This window comes from Callionymus lyra, chromosome 5 (genome assembly GCF_982586985.1).
Source record: "Callionymus lyra chromosome 5, fCalLyr1.hap1.1, whole genome shotgun sequence".
Classification (NCBI taxonomy): domain Eukaryota; kingdom Metazoa; phylum Chordata; class Actinopteri; order Syngnathiformes; family Callionymidae; genus Callionymus; species Callionymus lyra.
Window position 1 is genome coordinate 32718452 of NC_141822.1, and position 13123 is coordinate 32731574.

A 13123-nucleotide genomic window follows, 5' to 3' on the forward strand; every position below is an offset into this window, starting at 1 on the left:
TGATTGTTTAAACGCTTTGTGACCCTGGTCTGGAAAAGCACTATATAAATAAAAATTACTTACTTAGAACTAGAACTTTACAAAGTAATAAATTCAAAACATTGTCATGATGAGAGACTTAATTCTAAATGACAAGCCATGAGCCACATTATGAAATTAATTGAACTTTAATCAATAAAGTGTATTAGAAAAAGGGTAATTTTTTAAGATTCTATAGTATTAAAAAGCTTTTTCCCATGGAACAGAACTACGACCCACTGAAAGCAGCTTCATGACCCCCTTTTGTGCCCCGACCCACCAGTTGAGAATATTGTTTAGGAGATGGATCAGCTGCCTTTTTTAAAAAGTGTAGACTAAGATGGCCACGTGATTGTAAAGCATATTTCCAATGCAGATAAGAGGGTATTCTTACTAGGCACCGTCTTTCTGTTCCGTCTCCTGCTCGGCGTCTTCCTCTCACACTAGTGCGAGCTTCCTCCCACCTTCCTGCCCATCTCACGGTGTGATTGATGTTGCGAGGCAGCATTAACACTTCTCACGCTGGTTGTACACGGAGGATGGGAAGGGGAAGCTGCTGTAATGCACATGAACGATTGATTACCTCACCGCCACTCGGTGATGAGTACTATGAAGATGGTTCCCTCGGAATCAATAACCGACGCTCTCTGTCTCTCCCTCTGTCTGGTCTCCACCCCGCTACCCACCCAAAAACTTTCTTTCCTACACCCTCCTCCTTCCTTCGCACTCCTAACATCAGACAATGAACTCATGCAAGCAATTATGAAGGAAAATCACATTTGCATATGGAAAAATAATTAAAACAAACAAAGTGAGGCTGGGACCCCCTGGAGAGAGGAGAAGGGGGAGACGGGGTGGGGGGAGGATGTGAGTAATGTGGGCATAGAGAGCGCTTTAATTGCTCCACACCGAGGTTGTGCCATTTATCTTCAACTCTCCTGCTCCTCGGCTCTTTCATTTGTCACGTTAGAACAGATGAGAGTTTACGTAGGTGTTCTTGGAATCTCACTTTCAAGGTAAGAAAGTAGACGTTCTGAGGAGAAGGGTACAAACACTCAGACGTCCACGGCGCGAGGGTGAGTCAGAGCTCTCCAAACTTAACGGCGTCCTTGTCCGCTCACTTAACACACGGATTTTGTGCCTCTATAAAGACGCGATACATAAAAGCGTCCAGTTTTCACAGAGAAGCGCTTTAACTGACGGACTCTCAGAAGTAGCCATTACACTCCTGGAGCGTCCACACTGGTGTCTCAGTTCCTCCCTCTCTAAAGTGTGCTTGTGTGTGTGTGCGTGCCTGGAATTTTGTGTCGGCGCAGTGTGAGCTCCCATCTTTGACTCATTTTCTGCGTTTGAGCCGACTCCCCGCCGCCGCCGCGGGGCGCGAGTCGTCACACTCGCGGAGGGCCATCCGCTATGCTAGCGCCAGAGTGGCTAAAACTCCATTTTCAGCAGTGTGTTTGAAGCTGGGGGATGAAAGTGTGTGTGTGCTCTCTCTTCCTCTATCTCTTCCAACGCCTGTGATGGACAACTCTGTGGCCGGCCACTTCTTTTTAATTAAAGGCACAGGCTGCTGTTTTTGCTGCACATGAAAGTACATTGACCTTATGTGGTTCTGCACAGATTTCAACTAAGTCACTGTACTAGCGTACTAGCGTTTTCTGTACTAAGTTTTTGTGTGTCCATGTGTGTATAGGAGAAGTCTTCTGGCATCTTACAACATTGATGACACCTAATGATTCCGACAAAGGACAAGCTGGGTGATCAGACAAGTTCAGGGCATCATATACTCCGCATGCACACTCTCAACTCTGTTAAAGTTCAGTATCGCTGCTGTGATACAGGATCACACAACTCGCACTATCCTGTTCATTTTGCTTTGTAACCAGCCCTCATCTCACTTTTATCTATGGGGGGGGGGGTTTTATCGGTCTCTTGCCCTTGTAGGCACCAGTTGTGGTTGAAGTGTTGCTTTAACAATCCCAACAAGAACACTTTGAATGGATCAACAATCCTGATTGTTGATACGACACATTCCCCCTTGTTTTGTGTCTTAGTTTGTGTCTGTTCCCCAAAGATAAGTATCCCTTTGTCTTAAATTGTTTGGAAATGCATTATTTCCTTACCTTAAAATAATAATATCAATAGAATCAACTCAACCTCGTCTTTCGATCTTTTGCCAATTGAATTTGGTAGAATTTTTTAAATAGTATCCTTATTATTGTTCATTGTCTATATAAAATAAAAGAGAGTTGAGCTAAGTAAAATAAATATTCACTGGGTATATCATCTATATAGCAGAAAAGTTCTGCTTCATCCCTTCAGCATAATATAATAGACCGTTTCTCTCGTGGAAATAATATTTTTCTGGCATTTATTTTTATTTTTGGTGCAAAAAGTGTGTAACTTCATTCCTAAGAACCATGTTACCTCCCTACAGTGGTGATTTTTATATATGTACATTCACTTGGCAAATTTAACAGTTCACCGTTTCCCTCAGCAGTGAAATGAAAGTTTATGTTTTTTTTCACTCTAAATGCTTTTAGGGGTTTGCCTGACAAAATGTGTATCGGCAGCAGCAAGAAGGTAAGCAATAGAGCTGGGTCAATGAGGCCTCATGAAACACTTTCATAGTGAAGTCACTGTGTCATGAAACAGTGTGTTACCTTTAAAAGTCCACTAGATGGCAGTCTAAGTTCGAAAATGATGCCAAGTTTCATTAACTTAGTAGATCAGAACCAAGGATTTTAAAGCAGAGAGTGACATCTAGTGGCCTTTTCAAATGAAGACACTGTTTTATGACACAGTGGCTTCACCTCCAAACTGTTTCATGAGACCTCATCAGCCCATCACTAGTAAGCAATGTCAGAAGACCACACTCAGATAATGGATATTGATGGGATATTAATTGTGGATGGAATCATTCCCATTCCCTGTTGAACTTTATCCATCCATCTTTTCCGAGGTCGGGTCACAGGGATAGACCAGAAACCACTTCCAAGTCTTCTGGAAAAGCACTTAGGCGTTCGCAGATCAAGTAGGGGGACATATTAGACAGAGGTCTCTTTTCAGTTGCACATGTCAGACCACCTCAGTTTTCTTCCCTCCATGAGACTCTGACAAAGACTTTATGAGCCAATCTCTAAGCACAACGTAAGAGCTAAAGATAAAAAATGAAATAATCACATTTTCAAGTCGCTAACAGCACAGGTGTCTTGACATCATTAGTTTAACTTTTATTCGGCTGTTGTCTAACAGTTGAAAAACACAATGTGATATCATTGAAATATGTACCTTCCAGCTGGGGCACTAAAGATAAATGAAACAGCAAACTCTGTTACCGTCTTCTCTTAGTGTCTGAACCGTCACTTATTTACCTGCGTCTATTTAGATATGCATTGCGAAATTGTAACCGGAATATTGCCCTTCAAAATAAAAGTGATCATTTACACTTATCTCAAAACACCTGGAAGAGACTACTTTATTTTGCTGCTTATATACACAATCTTTCTCTTTTTTCACTTTGTGACCACAGGAGAGCATGAACTTACTGTAGATGGAGAGATTTGACTTTTGACTCAGATCTTTTTTCTTCTCTGAACTTGGATTAGTTAACACCCCTGAAAATGTGTTAAATGCCACTAGTTCAGTTGATTTAAACATTCTGAAAATGTAACAAAAGAGTTTGAAACATTATTTAATTTTCAGAATAATGAACACTTTAATAAGGAATTAAAAAGTTGAACATTTGGCACTTGGTAAAGAGGCTGATGTGAACTAAAGTTCTGCTAAACCCCAACCCACAAGTGATTGTGCATGTTTTTATTTACATTTTCAGATACTTGTGGTGGAGTTTAGTGTTCAGGAAAAGCAGCTTCGCTCAAGCTCAGTAAGGAACTCGGCATCATCTGAGCCAGCCGTCGCTGCAGGCGAAAACAACGAGGCATTAAACGCTGTCGAAGAAGAAGCGCTTTGACTCTCTGCAAGCTCATTCTAATCGTGCGCTCCTCGTCTTTGTTGCCTTGCCTATGCATGTGTGTTTGTGTAAATCCCTCGCTGACACTGCTGGGTGCTCGCCGGATATCAGACACCCTAGGATCCTCAGCATTACCAGTTAAAGCACCTCTGCACTTAAGACCATTATACCATAGATGAGGGTGTAGGAGTCTGTTCCAGTGTATTTGAATGTGTCAGTGGATGTGTTCTATCTGTAATAAAGAATTAAAAAGGGAGAAACATGCAGGAAAACTGGAGTCATTCAGAGTCATGGTTACAATTTATTTACATTGAGGAGCAAACAAGAGTCACACTGATGACAATAAAAAACTGAAGATAAGAAGAACATATTCATCGAAACACACATGGATCATGTTTGTTGCTGATTCCTTAGAGAATTTCTGCTGACGCTGGAGAAAGACCGGACATCTCCACTTCCTCCACAGGTACTGGGAGATGCTCTCTCCTCGTGCTCCTCCATACCAGAACAACAACAACACACATCAACACGATCACGACACTGAGCAGCACAGGTCTCACGAGATGATGGTCCACCTCTGGCTCCCTGACCATCACGAGGGTCTTAGATGTGAACACACAACGATTGTCTTTGAGTTTAAAACACCAGAACTCTCCGCTGTCTTCCAGTGAGACGTTTGTGATCGTCAGGCTCCCGTCGGAGAGAAAGATCCTTTCATTCAACTTTTCAATGATGAATACTTTTCCTTCAGTTCTGTTTGTCCTCATGATCCAGTAGATGCCTTCAGTTTGTTTCCAGTGACCACATGGTTGAGACAAGTTTTCTCCTTCAGTGACGAAGACGACTGCAGGTGGGTCAGACTCAGGACACACATACATGTAGTGATAGTCATAATCCAGGTCGCTGCGGTGACAGATGTATCGACCTGTGTGGTTCAAGGTCAGCGACGGAAACGTCAGCGTGTAGTTGTGACTCTCTTCATATTTCATCAGAGACCTACTCATCCTCCACAAGGGTAATTTGTTTCCACTGATGTCAGAACATTTCATCTCCAGACTCTCTCCCACTGAATGAACTGAATAAAAGTCTGTAAACCCTCGGTGAATATGAAAATCGACAGTGATATTCATCAGGACGTCACACTTTTGAAGGTTCTTGTTCAGACAATAATAGTAGCGAGTTAAATAATCATATCTGTGAAAAACGAGAGATGATTTGATCTGCATATACGGGAACATGAATGTTTTCATTAAAAGCAAATCTAATACCAAATTCCCTGTTTTATGGTTCCTAGATTCTTTGGCCCACTGGATACTCTGGTTTTGTTCTGCAATATCACACTTCAGCACAACAATTCCTTTTTGGTACGAAGTCTGATATCTCACATTTTGTGTGTCACAAACCAGGAGAGTGGAGTTCCTTTCGTGCGTCACATTGTTCTGGGTCCAGCACTGTTCTTGGTACTGACCTGAGTCAGAAACATCCAGACTGGATATTTCATAAGAAGCTTCTGTCTGCAGACTGGAGTCATGACGCCATGAGGAGTTCCACAGAAGCTTCTTCTCCTCACCGCTCCATCTTGATATCAAGCAGAAGTCGTCTGATCTGTTGAGGAAGAATCGATGAGGCTTTCCTTTAAGCGCCACGATGTCAGCGTGGATGTTGCTGGAAAGGAGCGCCACCAGCAGCAGGATCTCTGCGGCCATGTCTTCATCTGTGAGTGTGAGTCGACTCTGACTGTCGCTGTACGATACAAATCTCTCCACCATCACCTGTTTCTCAGAAGGACTTCCTGTTAGCTTTATCAGGTGTCAAGAGTGAAAGGAAATGGATGTGAAGTGTGAGTTTGTATTTGCGCATGTAGGTGTGTGTAAGAGAGGGAAAACAGAAATAGGGGTGATAAAAGTGCTTTATACTATTGCCTTAAATCTGCTCCTTATACTTGCGTTCTGTGTATTTTCAGGAGCTTAAAATCAAACACATACCTTCCCTGGATCTATTTTATTCCCTGTTCCAAGAATTAAACAGCATGTAAAATACTGTCTGAAGTCTTACCCAAAATCTATGCACATCAAAAGTTGCTCCACGTGAGGCCTTAAGCTGCACCTAGTAAGAGTTTTATATGCCTAGCCATGTGTTATCGCCATCCTGATTCCCGGCATCAGTGTTTTCCACAAGTATCAATTCATCCTTCCTAGCCAATCAGAATATGCCAGCTCCCAAACTTTGATTACTGAGCACAATAATGACTCTCAGAATGCTGCAGCATCATCGTGACTTCTTGTCATCCTTCAATTCTAACCTACATTCAATCAGTGCAGTCGGAGACACACAAGTATTATAATCAGATAATGAGGCAACAAGAACATTTGGAGCAGTGGAGTGATGAGGTGGTGCTGATAGCTAGTTTTCGTCGCCTTCTATTTGATGATAAGTGTCTTGGACTGACCAGGCTTTTACAGAAGCATCAATAGACAGCTCTCTTTTTATTAAGAGACAACAAAAACAACTGACAAGATGAAAAACACAATATAACTATGGGTACAATAATGATAGCAACATCCTTTACCTACATAATCAGCAACTTTCTTCCACAAGGTCTTCCTGAACATGCTCTGTAAATAGCGTCTCGAATTACACACATTATAAAGAGAACTAAGATCCTTCCGGAGCAACACATGGTTCAACTTATCCTTCAATTATTTCTCATGTCTGTGTACATGTTGAGGATTTATAATCCCTCCTTGCACTCTGTATAACCCTTTCCCTGGCTGTCTTTATTATTTTATACACTCTCAAAAACCTACATCATAATAAATAACTGTTGTAACAGTACATTCAGAATTTTACACAGGTCAGTGAAGGTCATTAGACCAGAGGTCACCAAAGGACTAGCCCCTGTGGCCCCTATACTTAATAATTAATAATTACCAATTTATTGTGTTTCTTTTCTATATATCCCATTGTTTATTGTTGAATAAACATTTATGTGATTAGTGTATTGAAGGAATATCATTTATTGTCCCTAATTATATATATAAAGTTATTTCCAAAGGTTTTTTATTAAAAACTTATGGTTGCCCTTCGGGGTCACGGTGCATTGGAGTAGCTCGCAGTTGCAAAACAAGTTGGTGCGTTAGACTGACTGTCATGTGTGTGTTAGTTAAAGGGAAAAGAGGGTTTTGGTTGTTGAACTTCGCAGTTATTAAATAAAGTTCTAAAAATGACAGAACGTCTCATAGCCTCGTCTTGAATGCCACAATATACTACAGCTCCTCTTATCGTGCTGCGCCCCCACCCTCTTTTTATTTGCCGCCTTTTTATATTCCAGAGTCTCTTGGCCTATCAAGACACAGAACAAAGAACTGACCTGATCAGGATACATACACAGGGCTCATACAGTAGGCTTTAGACATAGAATCATAGACTTTAGATACAAAATTAAAGACATGGAATTTTAATATACAGTACACGGCAAAGGTTTGGACACTTTCTGATTAAATGCTTTTTATTGTTACCATGGTTTTGGCATAATAGATTCTCACTAAATGCATCAAAACTATGAATGAATACACACAGAATGACATTCTTAAGAAAAAAAGAGTGTAATAACTGAAAACCTGTTCCATATTCTAGTTGCTTCAAAGTAGCCACCTTTTCTCTGATAACTGCTTTGCACTTTTGGCATTCTTTTGATAGCCTTCAAAATATAGTCATCTGAAATATTGTTACTTCACAGGTGTCCCTTTCCATTGTACTTAGTGGAGTGTTTTGCCCTATTAAATATTTAGAGACCATTAGTTGTGTGAAATCCGGTTGGTACAGTCGTACTGGACAACCTTATAATTATAATAGTAGTAACATGGAATGAACCAATCAGCTAAGTAAAGACAAATTAGTGGCCATCATTATTTTAAGAAATTAAGAAAAGTCAGTCCAAAAATTTAAATATCTTTGAATGAGCCCAGAAGGCCCAAAGTCCAAACTTTTGCCCTGTAATTTTATTTAAAGTGCAGTGCTGTTTGCAAAAATACATCTCCAATACACCGAGACCATATAAGGTTAACCTGGATATATGCTTCCATCCTGCAATAAATAAACTACTGGCTGACCGGGCCCTGAACATATCCTACAACTAGCTGAAAGACCAAAGAAGAGGTGCATGGTGGGAAGGGGAGCAGGCTTTTTCCTCGAGCTCCCTTCCTTCCAGTCATTCAGTCATTCTCACCCCTCCACCAGAATCAGCGGAGCATCTAGCACCGTAGATTGCCTCTGACAGCAGCGCTATTTCAAGTCCGGGGTTTGAGTTAAATTGGAGTGAGCAATACCACCTGTGCCTTCTGAAGGGCTGCTCCGGTTCAGGCTGCAGAGGGGATCTTCCAGGCGGTGGGGGCTGAAGGGCAGAAGGAGGGGGCGAAAGCTGCTACCTGCAACCATCAAAAGCTTTGGTTTTAGATGCAATCAGCCCAGCTGGCTCCCCAGTGAGGTACTCAGAACATACTTATGTCCTCTCCACCAACCTCTTTTTGCACTTTCTCCAGGTGCACCTCTGTAAACACTGTGTCTGGCTGTGCTCAGAGGTCTCAGAGGTGTGAGAAGCACTATTTGGCATGATGATTGTTAAAGAGGAGGCTAACGCCATTTGACCAGGATACCACGTAAGATAGGCCAAAAATATGAAGTACTTGAAGACGATTAGTTATCGGGGGTTAGGGTTAGGGTTAGGGTTAGGGTTAGGGTTAGGGTTAGGGTTAGGGTTAGGGTTAGGGTTAATATCGGGGGGGTGTAAAATGAAAATTGTATTGAAAAAATATTGTAATCTCTGTATTACTACTAAAGGTAAACATACCTACTTTGACTGATATAAACGCTTTAAAAAATAAATGTCCTCCTGGGAGCATAAATATTTAAGTCGAGCCTTGGTGTTCACGGACAAGCTAAACCCACACAACTATTGAAATTCTCCTCAAGAGCGTTGTGTCGGGTAAATTTGGATAATTTCACAATAATCCACAAGAGAAAAGAAATATTTACATTTGATTGTTTGCTTCTCTTGTGGGATAATGTGATCGTGGAAGGAATAAAGAGCAGAGGTCAAAGCACTGGTCATTTAGGGTGACCCACGAGAATTTCTAAATAGATTTATGTTCGAGTCTGAGCACAGCCCTTTAAATCAGAGAGAAATGAAACCGATATCTCAGATTCAAATGGTTCATCAGAAACTACTCATGTGAAAGAAGGAGAGGTCAAGCTAAAAAGCTGAGCCAAAACTTAAATTTGCAATTAAAGTTTTAAATCAATACCTGCTGCATCTTATCTGACCAAATAAGTAGCTGTCTGGAGAGACAAAATTCAAAAAGATGAGCCGTTAATGTGTCGAAATCTAAAAGATGACGAGGAAAAAATGATGGCTTTCTCTGCAAGCGTATGTGAGAGGGCACAAGTGTCCTCCTGCTCTACCTCCCAGTGTCTCCTTTGCTCCAGCTCCTGCTCTATTCCGCTATCCCTTCTCTCACCTGCTCCCTCTCCATCTCCTCCTGCAACTTCTCACACTGCATCTCCTCCTCCTCCTGCTACAGCAGCTACAGTAGTCATCATTTAGTGGGGACACTGGAGGAAATAGTGTGAGGTCAGGCACTGGGTCACCACACTTACTGCTCGGACGATCTCATTTCCACTGCTGTCCACAATTTAGCTTTCCCTTCTAAACACACACACACACACACACACACTGAAAAGTGCAGCCTGTGAAATGGCTCATTCACTGCCTGATCCCACACACACTCCGAGACACACGGGCCTGTCTTCATCCTGTTTTACTGCGACTATTTTCATCCTGTCCTCCCCTGACGAGGAGATGTATTTCCTCAGCCCTGACAGTTGACTCTGTGACCACCATCACTCAGCGCACTCGCCTCTTCCCTTTGAAAATCAACTCGCTGTGAAGAGATTTGAAACTGCGGGCACTTGGTATCTAAGTATTTCACTATCACGCTAATCCTGCTCTTAATCTGATAACTGCAGCTAATGATATTTCTGTGAGTAGCCAAGAGGGGCTCAGGCTGTCACACTCACTCTCGCTCGCTCTGTCTGACACTCACAGATTTACGTGCAGGCATCCCAGCAGGCACAGCAGCACTGAACTCATCCACTTTTTTCACTTGTTCTTCTGCCAGCTCTCAGTATGACGACGTCTGATCAGCCGCAGTCAAACACCTAAATCACTTGCATACGCACATTCTATTTACAGAACTCAGCCGGTCTTGTACACAACGCAACAGATGGAACTCTGGATAAAGGATTTCTAGAAACATGATCACGATCGTTACATAACATACGATTTTCTGAGCTTCTGACGTCTACTGAGGCGGTTTGTTGAACCTCAGAAAAAAAAATAAGATAAACAATAACCTTGAATAGTGAATTCTCTACCCTCGGTAAGTTTTTAGACCACTTCTTGGCATACGAAGAGACGTTTCAAACAAGTCAAGCATCCATTTTAAACAGTACTTATGTTACACAGAGTTACTTATAGTTTATTTATACATGAATGCATTATTAAGTAAAACAAAATATTATCAAAATATTTTGAGTAATGTTTCCACTGAGGTGGTATATATATATATATATACTGTATATATATATTTTTATATATATATATATATATATATATATATATATGTTTCCTCAATCATCTTTAATTGTTCATAACAATAAATAAAACGCAGACTTTTTGTTCTTTTGAAAAGAGCGTTATCCAAAATGTTAACAGACTATATATCCACGCAGCTGTTCATTATGAGATGTTCCTTGTATTATTCTGTTGAATATCATAAACAGACCAGCAGATGGTTTGAAAACTGCTAGATCTGACATCTGATCAATATAATCACGATGAAATATACACTAATACAAATAAAACACAAAAGAATGTGTGAATTGTTAATAAAGACCATTTAAATCGTCAAAGGAGGAAGCGACAGAAGGAAGACTGTATCGAATAAACAGTAATCTGAAAAGGACATTTCAATATCCAACAGAATCTTATAGCTGAGTTATTAATCTTTTCACTGGATAACACAAGGATATGAACATCGGACGATACTTTATCAAGACTAAAGCTGTTCCAATTATTGCTCAGAATCCAGTCTAGTGTACTCTTTAGAGTAGGCATAACATCCTTGTTTGATAGAGAATCTCTATGTACTCGTTGAAGTGTAAAAACTATCACCCACTTCACTCTTCACGTGCACCACTTGCTCCCTTTGAGAGGCAGCCCTATTTTGTCAACCACAAAAAACAAGTATAAACACGTAGTATATGGACTTTTCAATTCACTTTTGACTTTGGAGGCCTGTAAATTATTCCATGTGTTTGTGTGGTTCATCCGTGGATCTGACATGTTGCTGTTGTGTAAGAGATGATGTTGCTGTTACGCTGGGCATAAACTGGCGTAACAAATGTCAAAAACATGTGTCACAATAGTTCCCTCTTGAAACTGAAAGTATAGAATGAACTGAAATAAAAACACTAAGAGACAAATGACTGTGGTTTGCCGAACAATGTATGTGGTCAGTGTGGTTCTTGGAAGAACATGAGTCACCCCAACATGAAAGAAAATAGTGGGTGCAGTCATGTTGATCCAATCACACCAGTGTTGGTCATGGAAGATACCTCATTGAAGAGGACTCGAGCGTGTAAGGGAAGGGTGGGAGTTTCGAATATGTCATGTGGTCAACCTGTCATTTGACGGTACAACAAATAGTTCCAGATAACATCAGTAAGTTTTCAAGAATCCAACTCCATCATGTCTGGATGTCGTTGAGGCTGTAACAGCAACGTAAGGCCATCTTTAACTCCTTGTTTCCTTTGGATCACTCAACCAGCAATAAGTTTGAGTTACATACTGTATATGATGTAATCTCTGTGTTCAATTAAGGTTTTAAAACCATTGTTTATAGTGGAGGAATGAAACACCAATATCGTTGAGTCCAATTATTTCCTTAGCATTTTGTTCTCTGCATCTGTCAAGGACCAGAATACTGGATTATTTAGAGTATACTGAGCTAATCTTCTACCTTCCTCAGACTGTCTGGACGCTGATTCATATTGGAAATGTTTCGTCAAGAACACGAAGACCCAGACATGCAAACAGACACAGGTCAAGAGTAAAAAATAAATGTATCAAACTTTTAATCTCGATCCAGAAATGATGAAACTAGAGCCAGCAAAGATCCAAGGGAGAAGTACAAACAATAAAGGGCCACGGTGTGTCTTGGCAAAAACAAAAAGAACAATAAAGATGACAAGAATCAAAGACAGAACTAAAGGCACTGAACAAATCAGCGAAGTTGTCAAGTGCAAAAACCTAAAGTTAAGACTAAAAGACACAAATAGCAGAATAAATAAATGAAAGAAACTGTCCAATCATGAAAGTTGTATTGGTCCTGAAGCAAAGACATTAATAAACGTGTTAATGATACACGTGCATTAATTACACATGAATTCAGTTAATTATGTGTTAAATTAAGACATTAAAATTAGGAATCTGGATTTTAATCTGAGAAGAATTCTCAATCATCCAGAAAAGCCTTCAAGATGGAAGATAAACTTGGCATTAAGCAGAAGAAAGGCTGGTGATGTGTAATTCTAGGCTGATCGTTGGATAATGTGATTCGCTCCACGAACAGTGTATTACATCTGACAAGGAATTTAGATGATCTCTGTGTTTGACTTTGTGATAAACTTTTTCTCAGCGCCATGATTAGGATATCAATTTCACCTTGAGGAGCAAGACTCAACTCCCATAGCTATAAATCGCTCTCAGTCCAATGGTAAACTTGTCTTCGATACTATTTCCCTCAGTGTGCGGCGGCGTTCGGTCCACAGATCAATACGACAACACACCACTTTGCTTCACTCACACTGCGGCCGAGCGGGAGGAGGAGATCGCAGGCAGCGGCTGGGTCAATGGCCGGGTCTGGCTCACTTGATGGCTGTTCGTTAAAGAGCAGTGGCAGAGCTCGGGTGTTAACGGTGTCAGGCCCAATACTCCCGGCGGGCCCATCTCACCTAATGACCAGCCGATCGATAGCCGTCTGCCCTCAGTACTGACCAATCAAACGGACATCT

The 13123-nt window shown here is 41.0% G+C and overlaps 1 protein-coding gene across 1 annotated transcript; it reads right to left on the minus strand.

Annotated features, from left to right (window-relative positions):
* Positions 1-4401: 4401 nt before the first annotated feature.
* On the minus strand, positions 4402-5697 carry LOC148080357 (uncharacterized). The gene is made up of 2 exons (XM_087792395.1): positions 5460-5697; positions 4402-5057 (listed from the first exon to the last, which is right to left on the minus strand). The coding sequence occupies exons 1-2, from the start codon at positions 5695-5697 to the stop codon at positions 4402-4404; spliced, it is 894 nt and encodes a 297-aa protein (XP_087648521.1).
* Between the last annotated feature and the right edge of the window lie 7426 nt (positions 5698-13123).